This window comes from Callorhinus ursinus, unplaced genomic scaffold (genome assembly GCF_003265705.2).
Source record: "Callorhinus ursinus isolate GAN/ISIS: 27379988/994484 unplaced genomic scaffold, GSC_fseal_2.0 scaffold5, whole genome shotgun sequence".
NCBI lineage: Eukaryota > Metazoa > Chordata > Mammalia > Carnivora > Otariidae > Callorhinus > Callorhinus ursinus.
In genome coordinates, this window is record NW_027397067.1 from 6,887,760 (window position 1) to 6,909,099 (window position 21,340).

At 38.3% G+C, this 21,340-nt stretch overlaps 1 protein-coding gene across 3 annotated transcripts in view; it reads right to left on the reverse strand.

The window, feature by feature from the left end:
* The window catches only part of ATP6V1H (ATPase H+ transporting V1 subunit H), a 125,450-nt gene that overhangs the window by 15,403 nt on the left and 88,707 nt on the right, over positions 1-21,340 (reverse strand). For 2 of the 3 annotated variants that reach the window (XM_025870598.2, XM_025870597.2), the window contains one exon: positions 15,570-15,683. The exons of the other annotated variant lie outside the window; for it this stretch is intronic. In XM_025870598.2, the coding sequence (XP_025726383.1) occupies positions 15,570-15,683 (114 nt within the window). The remainder of the gene's footprint in view (positions 1-15,569; positions 15,684-21,340) is intronic. 3 annotated transcript variants of the gene reach the window in all.

Genomic DNA, 21,340 nt, shown 5'->3' on the forward strand with positions numbered 1-21,340 from the left:
TAGAGAAGCATTTCCCCGCAATATATGCAAAAACTAAAATAAACCGAAACATGTGGGCCAGTTGTTCCTCCAATATGAATTTATAATCACCTGAAATGAATCTCAGAGCTATTTAGAGAATAAAGTGGATTATGCAAATTTGGAATAGAACATGCAAGGAGGTAAGAGGTTTTTGGTTTGCTTGTCTGATTCTGTTTCATAACTAAGAATATCAACTATAAACCTTGAGAGTCACTAGCCAACTCCCTCTTTTTCCCCCACATCCAACTTATCTCCAGGTTTTATAGTCTATTCTCTCCAACGCCTGACCCTGCCTTACTAAATGAACATCCTCATTATCCACTGCCTGGCTTGAAACTGTAGTCTCCTTACTGGTGTTCTTCCCTCCAGCCTTACCCCTCCAATTCCTCCAGCCCCCCACTGTCTCTAAAACAGTCTTTCTAAAATGACACTGTGATTATTTTTACTAACCTCTGTAGTTTTCCACAATCTTCAGAGAAGAGTTCAAACCTAGCACAGCAAAGATGGTTTTTCATGATCTGGCCACTACTGTGTCTCCAACTATATTTTCAGCTTCATAACTAGACTCAAGCTCTCTGGAACCAGTGGAAATTCCCCCAAATGGGTCAGCATCTCTCTGACCTCAATGTATGTGCATACATAACTCTCTCCCTGGAATCCCCCCACGCACACACCCTGCTCTCTCCCTCCCCCTTCACTAGCTACCACCTCCTAATCTACCAAGAGTTCCTACATATCCCTTCTGCCCAGGACCCTCCCAGGCCTGGACTAGGCCCACTCTCCACATGGCCACACAGCCTTTCCCCAAGGGTTACAATGAAGCATGTGCTTGTCACACTCCCCACAGGAGTGGCATTACATTACTGTTCAATGAACAGTCTAACTTTCCCCTGAAAAATAACCAGTAAAGTTAGCCTTCTTCAAATTCGGAAGTCCAATATAAATTTTTTAACTACAAGATTAATGGAGCTACCAATTATCATTACCAACCTTCTCTGTCAAAAACTAGCTTTCAAATTAAAGTAAAATGAATTTTATTTAAATAAAATCTAGAACTATTTTTTCAGCTAGTAAGTCAGTAGTAGTAGTATAACTACTTAAGTGGTTTTAATTTCATAAACATTTCAAACATCAAATCATAAGTTTTGGCAATGCCTATTACCGTAAGGATTACCAAATATTAACTTTCAAGAGATTATAAATAATTTTTCTAAAACTCTTAAAACGAAAGAAGGGATTTTAAAAGAACATGAACCCCAAACATAATCACAGCTTCCTCAATTATCTATGCCAATGCAGGGAGGTATATGGGTCCCAAAACCTAATAATCAAAATCAAAGCATATATTTATCATTTTAGTACATAAGATTATATAAGCAGATTTAACTTCTGGGAGTTGAACTTCTTGTTCTCCAGTATCCTTTTTCTCTCCTTAAAAATAGAACCAATGAACTTGTAGGACATGTTACTTTAGTGAAGCCTGCATTTTCCAGTTCCTTTGCAGCCCCATGACTGAGTACTAGCCAACAGATATAAGGAGAAGTGTTGGGGGGCAAATTCTAGGAGTCTCCCAGTTGCCTGGCCCATCCAACATCACCCATAGCCATGAGGATGAGGGCCATACCCCAGGAATGGCAGCATGCTGTGCTGGGCTGGAAGAAGCCCAGATCTCTCTGCACTAACAGTTCTGGACTGTGTAGCCCCATCATTTCATGACAGACAGTTTAGAACAAACATCTGTCGTGTTTCGACTACTGTTATTTTGGGCTCTCTGTTATATCATTAGCTTAACTTATCCTTCCCATTATTTCTCCTCTCAAATAAAAATATGAGTATCTATACTAGACACACATTGGCTTTAACACAATTGTATGTGACTAGGTCAATTAACCTGGCATGTAAAATACGCTAAGATAACAGTTTGCCTATAAACTTAAATAAATCCAGACAGATGGCAGAACTCAGATTTTTTCCACATACTGAATTCTGACATTTTCCTCAGTGTTTTGCTTCAATATGTGGCAGTCTTTGGCACCATTTCCACCTGATAGCTCATCATTTATGTGTTGCCTGTTCTAATTCTCACCCATGCAGCACAAAGGCTGACTGAGATGTCAAGCCAGAACTAACAAAATAAGGTATAACAACAAATAAGATAGAGAACCTTAAGTATCACAGAAAATAGTCAGCAAATTATGACCATATAATACTATCATCTATCCCAACTGAGAAACTAGCACATTGTTCAAGACTAGTTAAGCAAAGAGACAGGAGAGCAGAAATCAAGCAAAAATAGCTGGAAAAAAAGGCCAGAATGTGATGACTTGTTTTTATATTATTCTTTGGGAAGAGCTCTAGGTTTCAAGTTGAATATTAATGATGTTTCTAAAAACATGACATTATGAACAACTTGGTCTGAAGAGCATTAACCACTGATAAGAAATCATTTAGTGGAGAAAACACAAAGTGAAATTTTTCATTCGTAAAATGTACAGGAGATGAAAATTCTTTGTTTTAAACATTTTAGACCACAACTTATATTTAAGACTGTGCCAAAAATCATTCAAGTAAAAAAACAGCAGCCACTCTAATAGCTACCTATTTTCTAGTGCTATGCCACAAATGAGAATACTTTTGGTAGTAATTATTCTGTTCTACAGACAAATCTATACATTTGCTTTTATTTATTTGTTGATTTTAAAGATCTATCTGAGAGGGAGGGGCGCAGTGGGAAGGGGCGGAGGGAGAAGGAGAGAGAGAGAGAGAGAGAGAGAATCTCAAGCAGACCCCCGCTGAGTGCAGAGCCTAACCCGGGGCTCAATCTAATGACCCTGAGATCATGACCTGAGCTGAAAATGAGTCAGCCGCTTTGACTGAGCCACCCAAGCACCCCCACATTTGCTTTTATATTTAATAATCAACCTATATGCCTATAATTTATTATATTTACCCTAATTTAACATGATATTAAGGTAAAATAATTTCTCCTAGCAATTTTCTCCAAATTGGGAGCTCCATTTTTTTTGTTCTCAAGCTTCAACTTAAAAATTTATTTCAGGAAACTAATTGGTCTCTACTTGTCACAATATAAAATGTCTATTCTTACAGTCCCAATTTTTAAAAGTAAATATATATTTAATATATTTAATATTTTAAATCCAAGGTACTTAATTTTTTTTATTTCCACAGAGCTAACAAATCAACAAGGTTAAAGTAAATCATGGCTACCAAATAGTAAATAGATACTATTCTACCATGATACCTAGAGGAACTTCAGAATATTATTTAGGGAACAAAGGCCCAAACAACTAACATGTTCTGCTATCACCCAACAAATAATTTCTGTATTCTTGAAATCCTCAAGCATTAAAAAAATAATAAGAATGAGAAACATTACTTCAAAGAGATTATAAATGATAAAAAGGTGTTTCAAAAATGTATGCTAATAGGGGTGCCTATGCAGCTCAGCTGTTTGGGTATCTGACTCTTGATTTCGGCTAAGGTCATGATCTCAGGGTCATGAGATCAAGCCCCGTGTCAGGCTCCACACTGGACATGAAGCTTCCTTGGGATTCTCTCATTCTCCCTCTGCCCCTCTCCCCTTGCTTAAGTGTGCACTCTAAGAAGGAAGAAAGGAAGGAAGGAAGGAAGGAAGGAAGGAAGGAAGGAAGGAAGGAAGATGTATGCTGATAAATAATAAAACACATACAGTTACTTGGGGGAAGAAAAAAACAGGTCTTGAAATGGCCAGGTTAAAAATAACTATTTGTAAAAAAAAAAAAAAAACTTTTAATGAATATTTAAATATAGGTTTAACACAGGTTTTTATTTTTTTAAGATTTTATTTATTTATTTGACAGACAGAGACACAGCGAGAGAGGGAACAAAAGCAGGGCGAGTGGGAGAGGGAGAAGCAAGCTTCCCACCGAGCAGGGAGCCCGATGCAGGGCTCAATCCCAGGACCCTGGGATCATGACCTGAGCCGAAGACAGATGCTTAATGACTGAGCCACCCAGGCACCGCTAATATAGGTTTTTAAACTACTCTATTTAAGTTATGTAATTTTCTTGACTTTACCATTAAATGGGCATAAGAAGCAAAATGATTAACCAAAAGAGAAAACCCCTATAACTTAAAAAGCCAAGATACCCAAAAAGAAGCAAACAGTATGAATTTAAACTCTAAAATTTGAACGCTGTGATAAGAGCTACATTTACCTTATTAAAATATTTATAACCCATATTCGGTCTACTCCTACAAAGATCTGGGAAGATGATTGACTTGGGGCTTAGGAGTCAGGCAGAGTTAAGTCTTCCTTAGAAGTCACTTTCCTCACACCTAGGAGATAAGTCAGTTTCCCTTGAAGTGGCAATAGAATCATCACCCTAAACCCAAACCAAGTCAGGAAATGAGCATGACAAGGCATCTCTTTTCATCAACAAAGAGCCAGGAGCCGCACACAGTGATCAAATGAAGCAAAAAGAAGGAAGGCCAGGCAATCAACCTACTGGGGCTGATCCAGGATGAGTTCCTGTGTCTAGAAAAGGAGCGTCTGATTGCTGGGCAAAATCTATATACACTGCCAGCCTTTCTGCACAAAAGCCAGGGTGTGGAAGGGACAAAAGGAATGAAGAGATTGCTGTAATTAAATCAGTCAGCAAACAGACATGGTTGCTGCAGTGGATACAAACAGCAAGGACTTGGAGGGCGGTTGGGGCGGGGTGGGGGGGGTAGGGAGATGATCGATACTGACAATGTTGATTGTCACTGACACTGACAATGAAAACAGGGAGAGAGGAGACAGAAGGTGGGCTAGTGGTACAGCAATGTCACCTGAACACCAAAGCAAAGCCCTGTGAAGTGTCTTGTTAAGAAGTGTCTTACTGTGTAGGTATAATGGGAAAGTGTACACTCATTAGGCCCCCAAGTATGCTTTACTCAGTAGCATGACAGTGACAACAAACTTGGAATCTGGAATTATACAGATGCGTGTTCAAATCTAACTCCATAAATGAGAGAACCTGGGCAATCACTTAAACCATCCTTCTGCACTGGACTTCATATCTGTAAAACTGGGAACAGGAATGTCCAATTTGCAGAGATGTGTGAAGACTAAAAAAGACCATGTATGTTCCTGGCTACTGCCTCAAAAATGTTAATTCTCTTCTCTCTCACAGTTTGGAATAGGACTGTTCCACTCCACCTCCATCTATAATCTATATAGCACACCCAATAACTGGTAAGAGTGGGAAATACTCTGAATGCTTTTAAAGAATTGTACTGCTTCCTAACCACTACCTAGCCCCACCTTCAAATAAGTCTGGAACATAAAAAGTTAAATCTTTAGGTATGAGGAAAACATGTACTTGGCACAAATTCAATACCTACCCTCCCCAATTTACCAATTCATTTCAATAAATATTTATTTGCTAAATTGGTTCAGACAGGAGTTTTAATCTCACCAAGAGAAGAGGTTCTGGCAGGGAGATTGTCTACACAGTTAATAGTAGACAATCCCCACTGAATTACCTTTCCAAGTAACAACCCCATCCTGCCTCTTCAGGGCCTTCCCTTTATCAGTTTCTCCCACTCTAACTCCCCCTGATTGCATTTAAACATTTCTTATACTAAAACAAACAGGTGATGACAGCAAACATCCATTGTCTACCTCAGGCCCCCCACAAAGCACTGTCCTTCCTCCTCCATCTCCTAATGAAGCTTCTAGAAGGAATGACCACAGTGACTTGCTTTACTTCTTCACCATCTCTGGGGCAATCTGCCTACTCATGGCCACCAAGCGCCCTGGCCCAGGGCACCAATGGTGTTCTTGCTGCCATATCCAAGGTACATGTTCATTCCTCCTTTTCCTGGTCCCCTTGGCAGTGTTTTACCCTGCCCACCACTGACTCAATCCTGCTTGAAATATACTCTTTCTTCTGCTTCCCTAGCAGCATATATTCCTGGTTTTCTCTTAATTTTGTAGCCATTTTTCATTAGCATCAGTCTTTCACCCACCCCCACCTTCCTTGGGTAAAATCTACTCCTCTTCTGTCGACCCCTTAATACTTTTGTCTCAGTCTCTAGCAGTGGTTCTTAGCCTCCTTTTGATGCCAGACCCCTTTGCAAATTTGAGGAAAAGCATGGACCCTGACCACAGAAAATATTTATACACAGGCTTTTGCATACAATTTCAGGGAGTTAATCCAAACACCTCCTGGAGGAAGAGGCCCGCTCTACACATGTTTTTGGGGTAATCTCATCTACTGCCATGACTTCCAACCTCTAATGACTGCTTTAGCTCTATAAACTCTAGCTCACATCTTGCTCTGAACTCCAAACCCATGGATTTCTCCTTGGATATAATACAGGCACATCAAATTCGTGGACCCCAAAAAATCAGCTCCTCACTGCCATTCTAATCCTATTCCCCCTTCATCAGGTACAGAAAAGACAAATGACCAAGGAACAGGCCCAGCAGGAAGCAGGGAATCGGGAAGGGCATACCCAAACTGAGTCAGTGCACTGTAGAAAGCTCAAGTGGACAATCATGAAGACACTGAGGGTTAGCCTGCAACTCTGGAGAAACCCCGACAGGACCTTGGGCAGAAAAGCCAGCCTACAGAAAATAACAAAGCAGATGGGCTACAGATGCGAGAACCCATGTGGCCAGAAGGAAAGGGAGGTGGAAAAAGTTGCTGCCTTGCTTCCCACGGGTTTCTGGTTCCCAGTTTCAGTGAAACTGTGTGACTTCACCTACAGCTGGATTCTGTGAGCTACTCCGACATCCATCTAATAGAGTTTCTTATATTTAAGCTAACTTGAGTAGGTTTTTGTTTCTTGCAAACAAACCATTCCTGGTGAAGTGAAGCACACATACACAGAAGTTGAGATCATAGTTTCCAAAGGTACTCCTTCACTAGTATACTAGAACCAATCACATTACTGTTTTACTCTTGCAGAACCTTCTAGTGGCTAATTTGTTTCTATAATTTTATCATTTACATTATTTCTTGTGCAGCTTCTATTTAAACATGTGGCTTCTACTGGCAATCTACAAAAACACTGCAAAGATTTTTTATTGTCATCTAAGAATAAATGTTTACTACCCTTCAATTTTATCAGAAATGTAAGTTAACAAATTAGAACACATATTCTTACTTAAAATAACAAGCAAAATAGCAAAATTGCTGTAGGTTGTCAAAACATAAACTGGACATACTTGATTCTGAACATGCAGAATATACAAAAAATCTTAGAAAATAGGTATATGTAATACATCTACACACACACACATATGCACACAATTCTCTTATGTAGGCAAAACAAAATCAGACAAATGAAAAAGTAGTCTCAAAATTATGTTCGAAACATTACATCTCAAACATTACTAACACACTAACCATCAACATATAACCTCCTTACCAAATAAGACATCTCATTCATTTATATGTCTAATATGTCTGAAGAAAACAGATGTCCGCTGTCATCTAAATACCTTAGGATTAAACTTCCTTAAAACTGTGTTAATGTTTTAATACATTAAAACAACACATCAGGCTGGCTGCCAAATAAAACCTCTACTACTAATGTCTGATGAAAGGCATGGTTAGGAAATGTTTTTTGAATAGCTTTATAATGTCTATCATAAAAACACTCCTGAAGAGACCAAAGATATAATGTCATTTTCAGAAAATAATAACTAAGAAAGGAAGCTGATATTGAGTCACATTTCTCTCAAGATCATTACCTGAAGGGAAACTTATCAAATAGTACTCAGGTGCTAGAAGGAAAGAAGCACTAGATAGAAGACAAAATTCTTCCTGGCTCAGGAGAGCTAAGTTCTGGAATGTCAAGTGCCTGGCCATCCTCTCCTGCTCCTCCAGTGTCCCAGCACAACCCACACAAGATCCTTCACTGATTGTTATATTATCTCTTCTCCAGGTTCAGTGTCCTACACACTGATGAATACAGACTGCTGACTCCAAAGGCATTACATTACACCTATAAAAAATAAAATCCCAAAAGGCATTTTGCAATTATGACAGTAATAACTGACTCTTGCAAGAAGCACCAATGGATACTAAAAAATGAGTGAAAGTTTGTTGGGAGACACAACCAGTATTTACAGTCTCCAAGTATTTCCCCAAAGATTACTTACTAATTTCAAAGGGGAAAGAAGCTCATTACAGTAGAGAAACCTTATACCCCTTTAAGGAGGTGGAAGTTAACAGTACCAATAATAGGGTAAACTGACTCAAGAGCTTCCTGATAAAAACACTAAGAAGAACATAACATCACCTCTGTGGTGTTCCTCCCAAAAATGCATACCCTAAAGGTAGTCAGGAAGAAACATCAGACAAACTGAAATTGAGGGATATTCTATAAAACAACTGGCCTGTAGTCTTTAAAAATATTGATGCTAAAAAAGACAAACACCGAAGAACTGTTCTACTTAAATGAGACTAAAGAGACAGGATAACTAAATGCAATGTATGCTCCTGGACTGGACAAAACATATTTGCTATAGACAACAGTACAAACAACAGACAAGAAAATGTGAATATGAGCTATAGATTACAGGAACACATCATTGTGCTATGGTGATATAAGAAACCCAGGTCCTAGGACTTATGTGTGAAGCATTTAGGGCTAAAGGTCATAATGGCTGCCACTTAGTCTCAAATACTTCAGAGAGACAGGGAGACAGAGACAGAGACAGAAAGAGAACATACAGATGCAGCAAAATGTCAACAAGTGGTGAATCCAGAGGAAAAAAACACCAGTTCACTGTACTGTTCCTGCAACTTTTCAGTAGTTTAAATTCTTTCCAATTAAAACGGTTAAAAAAAATAAAACTTTTTTTTCATATTTCCCTTCTCCTTTGCAACCAGGAGGGTGAAAACCACATCCGAGGGATAGGGGAACAGGAAGCTGAACAATCCTGGTTCTTTTATGACCTCGCTCGCTCGCTGAGCAGCTGTGTCAGCTCTGGACTTGCCAACAAGTACAGTTCACATTACAGGAGAAAGGTAAGTCCCTGACATAATAATAATAAAAAAAAATCCTAGAAGAAATAAAATTGGTCTTCAGATTAGTGTGGTTGTGTTAAATCTTCCTGAACTACTAAGGCACGGCACATGACCTCAAAGGTGACCTTTTAGCGACAGCTCAGCCACTCCCAGGCTCCCAATTTCATTCTGGTGACACCTCTGGGGCTTCCCACATGCAGCATGCTGACACAGTGCCTCTGCCTAGAAGTCCTCCCTATACTCTACCCTCATCTTCACCAACTAACTTCTTCTTGATCCTTAAGCTTAGCCCGTGCATCGCCTTCTCAGGAAAACTTCCCTTTTGAAGGCCCAGGAAGGATGAGGCACAGTTCCCAAGCTCCTATGACACCTACTCATACTTCTGCCACAGCCCTCATGACACTGCACTGAACCTGTGTGCTATGCCCTTATTTTCTTCTTCCTATTTTAGCACATATTCAATCATCTAATAAGTATGCCCGTCCATGCCTAAATTGGAGACAAGAGTAATAATTACAGGGATAACAGTAAACACTCCCTCAATTGGGAAAGTAACTGGATACAAATAGAACAGCACAGTGTTAACCAAATGCTAAAATATTTTCTCATAAGATATTTCTGGGCTTTTTAGCAAGGCAGGGGAAACTGTCATCCAAAACACTATTTTTGTTCAGGCATCTGCAAATACATGCCCTTAAGGAAAGTGTGGCAAGAAGCTTCTGAAGGTACAGAGAATTACAGGGAAATGTTCTAGAACTCTGATACTGTGTATGTGTAAGAAACCTGATCTTTTAGGAACACCTCCGGCCCCTATACTAACTCTTTGGTAGTTTTTACTGAATTCATTTTTTAAAAATAACAAGTGAGAACTGGTGAGGAACATTATTTAATTCACAGTGAGGGTTAGATATATACTAGGTACCTAATGCATCACTGTATAATTCTTTCAAAAAGTAAATTTAATAAAAATGTAATTAAAGGATATTTACATCAAAAGCTGTCTTTGATAAGACAGGCTTATCACCATTTTTTTCATCTATACCTCAAAATTTCAGTGGTGATGAAAACTTACCAATCCATTTGTTACCCATGAGATTTTGTTCCCCATCAAGAGGCAACGTCTGGATGATATATTTAAATGAAACTAAGAAAATAATTCAAAAATTTAATTAAATCTCTAAGATGAATAAAGATAAAGTTTGCTTAATCTTTATCTAATTTTTAGCATACTCTATTCTACTGAGCTTTATTTGATTATTTCACATACACACACACACACACACACACACACAAAGCCCATGAAATGAAATATTCATGTGACCACAAATGTAACTGTCCCACCCATTAAAAGAGAAAGGAGAAAAAGCATTTAAAAGCAAAGCAAATTAGTTCATTTTTCTCTGCCTCCCCTTACTAGACAAGGCTTTTCTTTTGTCCATGCTTAACTGATCCTTCGAAACCTCCATCAGGTGTCTGTGTGTCTAAAAAGCCAAACCTAATCAAAAAAAACCATGACATGAATTTAATCCACAGATACCGTAGTCACATGCACTTATGTGTGAAATCTGCATTTGGTTTTATACTTAATTATAAAGTACAGAGACTCCATTATCCATCAGTGGTTTTATATTCTTTACTGCCTAAATGCTCATTATCTACCTCTTCCAAATGTTTATTTAGGCTGGTACTCTGCAACAATTTAAGATTTATGTTATGATGGCATCTCCAAATCAACTGTAATTAAGTGGTACATAGCGTCCAGACAAATTAGTACAGCCTCAAAACATCTCTAACTAGCAAAGTAGGCACAACTTTAGCCACCGACTTGATGGTGAGACAAGAGGCTACCAAGAATTCTTTACTTGCAATTGGTTTTGATATATTTTTTAATCGAGTTACATTTGTTTTTGAAAAATACACAAACATGATACTAAAGACATTTTCAAAGATTCTTCCACTAAAAATGTTGTATGAATAATGTGAAAAATTCCAGGCACCCAAAGGGTGGCCACAATTTTCTAAATTAATTCTGGAAAATGTTAAATCTGGAAATGTTACATGCTTATTAAAAATCACATGGAATATTTTAGTAACATGATTATTAATGCTAAAAAGCTAATGCACATAAGTTTTTTTTTCCTTCAGTTCAGTTCATAAGTAACTATTTTAATCGCTGTATTTATGGCTATGTACTTAGAGAATAGCTAATATTCTAAGCAGACATAAACATCAGAGAACACAGTAGTATCGCTGATCTACTTGGCTTAGTGAGTTCTCTATCATTTACCTACACATAAAATAACTGGAGAGAACAACACTCTTATAGCTTATTATTCTGCTTTAAAAAAAAAAGACTGAAAAATAATCTAGAAACAAATAGAAAATTCTACACAAGATCCTCTACCTACAAAATTCAGTGTTTCTTTCCTGAAGTCCTGAGCTGTCCATATGCACATACTGTTGCTTCTGAATTAGAGGCTGATTACATTTAAAATCATTCTGTAGGAGAAAAATGATGACATTTTATGATGTTGAATTATAAAGTATAAACTGAGGGTATATATAAAAGTTCTCTAGAGTACATTGTCATTGTTTATATATTTTGGCAAATTTATTAATATAAAAATCCAGCACTGATCAAAGAACAAGGGGCACAACACAAATGCACAGCAGGTGTGGGAAGAGCATTTAGAAGGAGGGCTGTAAGTGGGACTGACCTGCTCAAGACTTCCTGAACTGAGGAAACCTGGGTGAGGGCCGACCGTCCCCTCCCTCCCCTGCAACTCGATTCCAGCCCCCACCCACTCCCCACCCACATCAATGAAGATTTTTTGTATTCCACCATTCCATGTAAACATGACATCAAGAAGGGGAGAAACACTAGCTATGCTAAGACCGGCAATTCATGATAATTTTGAAATCAACCATAAAATCGTGAAAAAGAATTAAGTATTTTCACATGATACACAACTCTATACTCCCTGTTACATAAACTCAAATCCATCTCTACGTTACCAAAAATTTAATATTTAACTCCTTAAAATCAAAATCAAAATCAAAATCCATAGACAGCTCAGTTCTATAATTTCATAAGTATCCAATTTATACTTAAAATGTAATTTTAAACTTATATTTAAAACAAAAAAAAATTCCCTGCAGTAAAAAATAAATATTACTTTACCATATCCAAAATTATGCTTTAGTCTCATAAACAGAAGCCTTAGGAGGAATGCAACATCAAAAAAAATCTAAAAATCATGTAGGGTAAAAAAGTGAAAAAAAATCCACAGTGTGCAGGAAATCCGAAAGCGTGGCCTACGAGCAAAACAATGAGTACAGATAAACATGCAAAAATGTCATGAAAAGCTGCTACTGCCATTCAGGCAGACTTTCATTCTACTTTTATCCATGATTATATTTTAATTATGTTCAACTGATTTATTTCACTATATAAGTACTAACATAAATCATTTATGAAAACTCATTTTAATTAAAACAAAATGCTAAAAGGAAACAAAATCAACTCTGTTTTCATGTTTGTATCTGGTGTGAAAATAATTCCAAGAGAATTTTGCAAGATTCAATCAATAAACATCTTTAGGATACCAGTGCCATATTTTCAGGGGCGGGGGGAAAGCGTCTACTTTAGGCAAGTAGAAAGGCAGTCTCCACCAGCTCGATTTGATGAAGACAAATTAGATACCTGAATAAAGACATGGATTCAAAATCCTTTTTACATTTGGGGATACACTTTGCAGAAGATTTACTTTCCGAATTGCATTCTATTCGATCTCATATTAATCTGACATTTAAATAAATTGCTTTACTTGAGCAATTTTCATTCTCTGGCACAAAGAGACATGGAAATGTATATGTCACAACAAAATACATGTCGCAACAAAATTTTTCTTCATATGAAAATATTTTTAAAAAGAAAGCATAGGAAACTACTGACATTAAGCTTCTCCATCAAGGGAGATTTATCATAATTAAAACAAAGTTAAAAGAGCTTAGCACATAATTAGAAAGGCAGAAAAAGGATATTCTCTCATCAGCTAGTCAGTGATAGAGAGCAAAGAAACCAGTTTCTGGCTATAAAGACATTTACTTTCTCTTTTGTAATCATACATTGAAAAATGTACCGAGAAACTAAATCAAGTTCCTAAATTCAAGGAAAATATTCCAATTGCAAATGTGTCATCTTCAATGCATGATCATTTAAACAATAAAAATTCTCAACCAAAAAATTTTCTCCACTAGCAAAGAAAAAAGGTTAACATCTTATCTCATACCCATCTTTTCTTCCACATCAGAAATACACATTTAAAAAAAAGCTAAACCCAACAATAAATCCTTCATGAGAAAGAACTATTAAAATGAATTTTTCTTATTAACAAAACAGAATTTATAGTTCAGCAACCTTAATCTCAACAAAAAGGGAAAATAAAATTGTGTTTCATAGAAGGCAAATATAAGCTTGCTGGTTGCAACAGCCTCAAAATCTACTAAATGCCAATATTCTTTAAACTAATTTCAAGAAAGAGGCATAAACAAACCAAGAGATACAAAACTACTAAATAATTCATTTGTGTTGAAAATGTGGCCCATGGTAAAATGAAACAAGGAGAGAAATCGAGTCAAGTATTCTGTTTTTACTGACAGCCTTGAAAAGTTTTTTTCTCTTGCAAAAGAGATAAAAACCATTTCTGAGTGCCCTCTGCTTTGATCCCTTTCTTCTTGCACTGAGTATATGAAAACATGTAAAAACCCTTTCAGTCCATGAAGTACGGCTAGCACTATCTCTGAAATCTATCCAAGTTCATCTACTACTTGTTATCTCAACTTTCAGTGTTCTAATCCAAGCCACTAGCCATCTCCTCTCTCAACCACAAGTAGAACCTACTAAAATGGTCCTTTGCTTTCACACTTACCCGTGTACAATCCATTCACCAGAGAGTAGCCTCAGAGATCTTTTTAAAACGTATATAAAATCTTCTCATTCTCCCATTTTCAAATCTTCCAATGGCTTTCAACTCATCTTGTAAAAGGAAGAGTCAAATGGTAGCCCTCAAGACCCTACATGATTGGTTCCCTGACAACCTCTCCTTGTGCATCTTGTTCCATGCTGGCCCTCATACCACCCTCAAATTACAGTCTCTTAAGCCAGGTACTATTGACATATTGGGCAGGACACTTCTTTGTGGTGGGGGGCTGTCCATGCATCGTAGGATGTTTAGCAGCATCCCTGGCCTCTACCCACTTGTACCAGTAGCGCCAGCACCCTCCATTGTGTCTGGACAACCAAATATGTCCCAGACATTGCTTTTAAGAAGCCGAGCTTCATAGCCCTTTCCCTCTCATCCCCTTTACCTGAAATGCTTACCCCTAATACTTGGGTTGTATGGCTAGTTCCTTATCATTAGTGTCAGCTTAGCTGTTCTGGCCTACTCAGAGAGGCCTTGTCCACTCATCCTATGTAAAGCTGCACCTACCTTCCATCATATCTATAGCCCAGCATTTCACACAGGGTACAAAGTGCTCAAAAGGTGGTTATTGAAAGAATGCATAAATGTCAGTATTTATGAACAAAAGTGCTTAAGTGGCAACATCATAATATTTCATATATGATGCCACAGCAGTACTCCCCAATAGTTCCCTATACTGTATTGCCTGCATCTTTCAAATGCATGCCTTCCAAGGCACCATTAATTCTTTCCTTTGGAAGTACTCGTAGTGTTATTCTCAGTTACAAGGAATGTGTGTATTTGTTCACTGCGCCTTCACAAAACAGCCCAACCCCAAAGCATCCTTCCAAATGGTGAAGAACAGAGAGGTACGTGAACTGTTCAGTAGAGCACTGGAAGCACTCAACACCCAACCTACAGTGAAAAACAGCCATGGCAAAGGAAATTCTGGTTTGTTCCATCACAGACACAAAAGGCTCACTGTTATATTTAAACAGTCACTCTTGAATTTATCTTGTTTTAAGTTGTTTTAAAAATTGTTTTAAAAATTCAATAATTTTTATTCAAAAAATAAAAATAAATGAGAGCAAAACATGACTTCTGTTACTTCAAAGGCAAAAGGCTATAATGAATGAAATGTGAGAGCTGAATCTTAGTTAATCAATCAGTTTTTAGTGTTTTCACATGAACCAGTAAAAAACCGTTCAGGTTAACAATATGCTGAATAGTTAAACCATGCAAAATTGTAAAGCCTCTGATCAGTAATCCAACTGGATTCCATTCCACTCCAAAACAGACGATTCTCTTAAGCCACAAATGTCCTTTTAGTTACTCCTGGAATTGTTTTTGATATTAGTACTTTGAATATACATTTTTTGAGAACATCAATGCAGTTGGTATCAGTGCTCTCGATTACTACATTTCTAGATATTTCATCAAAATTGCTGATTTAAAAAACTATCATTCGTCAGTGCATTTATCAGAGAACTTTTGGAAGGGGCAAGTGAGAGCTTGCAGATCCGTGCAGGAGAGGAAAGAAAAAGCCAGCACATACCAGTTGTGCACCATGAGTTTCTGCACAGCCAGAAGAGCGTTGTAGCGAACCTGCTGGTCCTCATGGTGCATGTGGTTCATGACCAGCTGCTTCCCACCAAGCTGTTCAATGACCCTGTGGAACAGAAGCCACTTCGTGAAGATGCTGAAATTCCTTGCTAACTCATGCTGTTAGTCAGCAGAGAGCCCATATATGAAAGTGCTAAGGGGTTTTAAAGAGAAAAGTTACAATATAGGTGAGTAAACCAACATGTCTTTTTTTATATCATTTTTCCTGAATCACAGGTTTAACATATTCAAGTATTTTCTCTTTTGAATTCCTACTGGAGAATCCAGCTGCTATTCTCATTTCCTAATCCAGGCAAGTATCATCTACCTGGATACCTCACAGACTGCTGTAGTACTCTAGAGGACAGTTTTCTAAGTTGTTAAGTATTAAAACTTCATTACCAGTATTTCTGGCTTGCCTAAAAGCAATATACTGAACACCACCTAATGTCTGTAACAGTATCAGATCGGTATTAAATCCACCAGTTGCCATGCTGTGAGCGAGGCTCAGATGCAGACAGCAGGGAACATGGTTAAAAACACCTAGTAGAAGTCATGTTAATTTCCTGAAAAAGACTTGATTTATAAGATATCTGTCCTTCGTCATAATGATGCAATATGCCACATGACCTCCTGGCCAGTGAAACAGAGGAGAAAATTCCTACTGTCAAGAGCACCAAGATGACTGACAACTGACACTTCTTTCTATCACTGTGTCCCCTAACACCCTGAAAAATCCAGTTATTATAGATGCAAAAGTGAAGCAAAAATACTGATTTGCTTCACGAACAGAAAGAGGCTCTCTGTTCCCTTGCAAGGGTGTGGCTGCGGCTAGAGCTGTGGAGGCTCTTAACTCTGGCACAACAGTGTGGAGTCTCCAGGCCAAACCGTCTGGTGAGTGCCACCAACACCGCCACACGGTCAGTGATAACGCAGTAGGGCCTTCAGCGGTCGCAGTCTCAAGGATGGGCGGATGGGGGTGAAGAGTGAGAGAGAGGCTTTTATCTGTATACCTTTTTACATTTTTTTTAAAATTTTATTTTATTTTATGTTATGTTAGTCACATACAAATACATCATTAGTTTTTGATTATACTTAATTTTTAAAGCATCTTTGAAAAAAATGGATTGAGGGGGAAAAGTACAGTATAATTATAACCAAACATCAGCTGAGTGCCTGTTATGCACCAGGTACTGTGCTTTAAAACATTATTTTAACACCAGCTCTGCTCTTTATTGGATAGGTTACATTAAGTCATTTAACCTAGTAAATTCCTTCCTCGCAAATGAGGGGAACAAGGACACCTTCTTTACAGCATTGCCGTGAAGACCAAAGGCCATAAAACCGAGGTCCCTGCAATACAGCAAGCCCATGTCTGCTGCTATAATAATAATGACATCGGTGCTAGTGATGGTGGTAATGAGGACACAAGGGGCTACTCCCCTTCAATCCATTCTCCTCAAAGCAAACTTTCCAAAAATCTGAATTATCCATTTCCCTGCTTAAAACAATGGCTGAGTGGGTCCTTCCCAGGCTGACTTGGAGTCACAGTCGCACACCTGTGCTCCCTGCACTCTGACTCCCCTGGCCTTCTTTCAGGTCCTTCAGCCACAGGCTCTTGGCACATGCCGTTTTCTCACCCAGAGGCTTTCCCACTTCATATAACATCCCACTTTATATAGCAGATAACTTCTATTCATCTTTCAGATCTTGCCTCAATTGTCACTTCCTCAGAGAAGCCTTCTCTCTGCCCATAGTAATTCCTCAAATATGCCCTTTTCACGGCATTCTGTCTCTTTCCTTCCTTGTACTCATCTGAGTTGTAATTTTACACCTGAATGACTTTCTAAACTATTAAGTTTGTCTTCCTCATTATACAAGAAGATCCATGAAGGCCAAACTATGCATGGTGTTGCTTACCCTATGTTCCCAGGGCTCAAGACAGAAAGTTCTCATCAAATATCTATTAACTAGATTATATTTTCTTAATATATACTACATTAATAGCAATATCTATTATCATCCAGTTTTTGTCAAAATGACATCATTAGAGGACAAGTAAGCCTTCAAAAAACATAGGCCTTTATTGTAGCAAAACTGCCTAATGATAACCCTCCCTCAACTGCTATAGCATACTATTACTAGAATCCCAAATAATTAGAATTGCAAACATTTACACAACACTCACTATCTGCCAGCCGTTCACCTTTGCACTTTGCATTATCAACTCTTTCAAGAGTTTTAGGTAGTCTAGGATGGCAATCGGGATTAATGATGGAGAACAGAAATTTAAAAGAAAAATATACAAATCAGGAGTAACATTCAGGTCCAATGTGCCGCCTTCTCACATGTGCTTAGAATCATCCATTGCCACACTAGAAAATATCGATCTGCCTAAGCAGGTGATTTAACTAGATATCAGTTTACCTAACATCTTTGTAATCATGTTAATTTTGTGGAGCTGCTGAAACTCATAGGGATACATGTACATACGGGTTGATGACGATAATATGGAAATCTCCTTCTGTGTCAGTATCACTGAGATGCCAAATCAATAGATATCAGACACTAAAGTGGATCTGTGAGAGAACATCACATACAGAATTTATAAAGAACTCTAACAACTTTTAATCCCCTTGGGGAATTCTATGTCAAATATTAAAGGATCCAGGGAGGGGAAGGATGATTTGTGTATACTCTGTGGAATGTGATGGACCACACGGTAGGTCCCTGCCCTACAGAAAAGAAAAAGGTGGTGACGGCATGTCAAGGAAACCACACACAGAGACAGGCACGCATTTCCTACAGTTGGGAGGACAGCAGCCGGGTGCCTAACAGTGGCTCAAGCCTGAGAGGTCACGGTAATCCCTAGCAGCAAAGTAGAGGGAGCTGTGTCAGGATCAGCCGACATTCCCAGAACCTAGGGGTGCAAAGAAGTTTGAGTGGCACCATGAGCCAGATGAAACACAACAATGGCTCACCCCAGCCTAGGGGAGCTGCAGTGAATGGCCCAGAAGAGGTCCTTCCAGTGAACCCAAAAAGGTACTCCCAAGAGAAATTATCAGCTTCAGACATCTACCAAGGTGGGAGAACATAAAGCAGCCATCAATAACAGCCAGTAAGAAAATCCCTGCTTCTCCCTGTCACCTCCTCCTTCCCCATTCACCAGCCTTAGGAAGACTAAGGCAACAGTAGGTAAGCTCAGGGAAACGGAGCCAGGAAGAGAAAGGACTATGGCCCTGCCCTGCACCTGCTGACAGCATCACAGATAAAAGAGAGAAGTCCTACTTTTGAATAAGTAGCATGAAGGGCTACCAAACGTCTTCAACCAAACTCTTTTTGTGATTTAAAATGACCATAGGGCTATGAGGGGAAAAGTAAAGTAACCCACCTAGGTTTTCATCCAAAGGCATGAAAAGATTATCGTCCCTGAATAAGTTTTAAATGGGTTCGGGGGGGGGGCGCAAATCTAAAGACATTCTTATTTCATCACAACCTCTTATTCAACCAACCAATCTGGTATTAGTATATATGAGCTACTTTAGGGGGTTTGGCACAGCTGGCTTCCTACTCCTGCTGGTTAATGTAATGCCCCTGTCTCCCCCTGCTCGTGCCTATTCCCCTTAAAGGGGACTTCTATGCACGGTGCGTTTGCAAGCAGGAATCCATGACACACACATCCACTCTCTTTTCTCTTCCACAATGGCTCAGTGCCACCTGGGGCTAACAGGTTCAGTAATAGGAAGGCCATCTGTCTATTACTGAATTTCTCAGGAAGATTCTATTTTGGCCTCCATCTGTTACCGCCTTTGTCAAGTTTCTCAATAGTCTGAAATTCAGGCAAGTAGGAAGGGAACTATTTATTGGGCCCCATCTGGATCCTTCAACACATGGAAAATACAGCCGATTCTCATTATTTATGGTAGTTGTGTTCTATAAAGTCACCAAGAACACTGATTTAGTGACTACTGAGACTCCTAGGGGAAATACAGGATTATATTCCTGCATGCCTCTAGTCGTGACATTCCCATCAACCTGACGATAGATAGCCCTGTTTTACATGTTTCTGTTTAAAGACAACTTAATGTCTGTTGTTGATTCATCAACAATGAAATCACAGCCAACAGCACTATAACTCATAACTGAATGAGGCTTATCTAAGACATGTACTTCCTCCATAAGGTACATCCCAGCCTTCTTGTGCTCAGAAACACCAGAGAGCACTTCAGCACTATGCTGACGGGCCATTTTACACAGCGAAATCACCAAGAAAAAGCACAAAAACGCAAAAAACATGGCACTAAACAAATCTCAAAAAGGGCACCAGTTTATAGTACAAGAACTAAGACAAGAAGGCAGAGCATTGCCTTGTTTGACTTCAGTTGTGTATCCAGCAACTCAAACTCTCCTCTGCCCTGCATGTGTCAACAAATGATCTCAAAAGTGTTAATATTAATTTGGGGATTATAAATTTTAACAAACAGGGAAATTCACAAATACAGAATCCATAAAAAACGAGGATTAACTGTACATGAATAAATATAATCTCAGAAAGCCACCATCATATGTGTAAAATATGATGGATTTAAAAATCAGGGATCACATACCATTTATAACAACAAAAGCATTTTATACATGCCAGGCACAATGTTAAACACTTCATATATTTTACCTCATGTAATCCTCACAACAAATGTGTTGCCTACCCCTCTATACAGTGGTGTTTTTGACATTTTAAACCCTTGACCCTTATACTATCTTCTCATACCAGCAGCAAGTAATTTTTAAAGACTTTTGCTTTTAATAATTTACATTATTATATTTATTCATTAAGCCTTCATTTTCAAACTCCAGAGATTCCAACAGATCTCACAGAGGGATGGACAATCTCCATTCCACTGAAACTCAGTGCTCTACAATGAACAGACATATCCTGTCTTCTAAATTTAATTGAGACACCAATTACTTTCAGATTATACAGATGTCCAAAATCATTGATGCTTGAAAAAACAGTGAGAAAAGAATCTTTCCAGTTAGTATATTAATACAAAACATCATTAACACAAGACATCATTAAAAAGACAGGGTATTTGGATGATTTAATTTAGAACTAGATCCAAATACTTTGTTCATAAGCTATTGTCTAATAGGGAAAAACTTGCTAACTGTATACCAAAACAAGCTGATGGCATGTTAGGCTTTAGAGACCTGCAGTATTATAATACATGATTAACAAGCTCAGTACTCACAAGAACTTTTAAGGAATGTAGCAGCTGGTGAAACAGAGAAATGTAATTTTAGAGTAAACTTTAAATATCCTAAAAGGCACAGCACTATTTTTGTTTGTTCTAAAGGTCTTTTTCCCTCTTAATGTAGTTCTACACTATATAATATAGTTACATAAAATATCTTGATGAGTCTACTGTTTAGCATTCTATTCATGGCTAATGAAATTATATCACACTATAACTAATATTATGATTCCACAACATATTGCTAAAAATGGTTAGGTTGCACACGATTCAATTTACATGCAAGTAGATACTTGCATATCTATGAAACAATGAACCCGCTAGAGTCCATAAGTTTAATAACACAGAAATCACTATTTTGTATTTTTCTATTTTGTTCCCCTTAAAGAAGGTCATCAACATGGGGCGCCTGGGTGGCTCAGTCGTTAAGCATCTGCCTTCGGCTCAGGTCATGATCTCAGGGTCCTGGGAT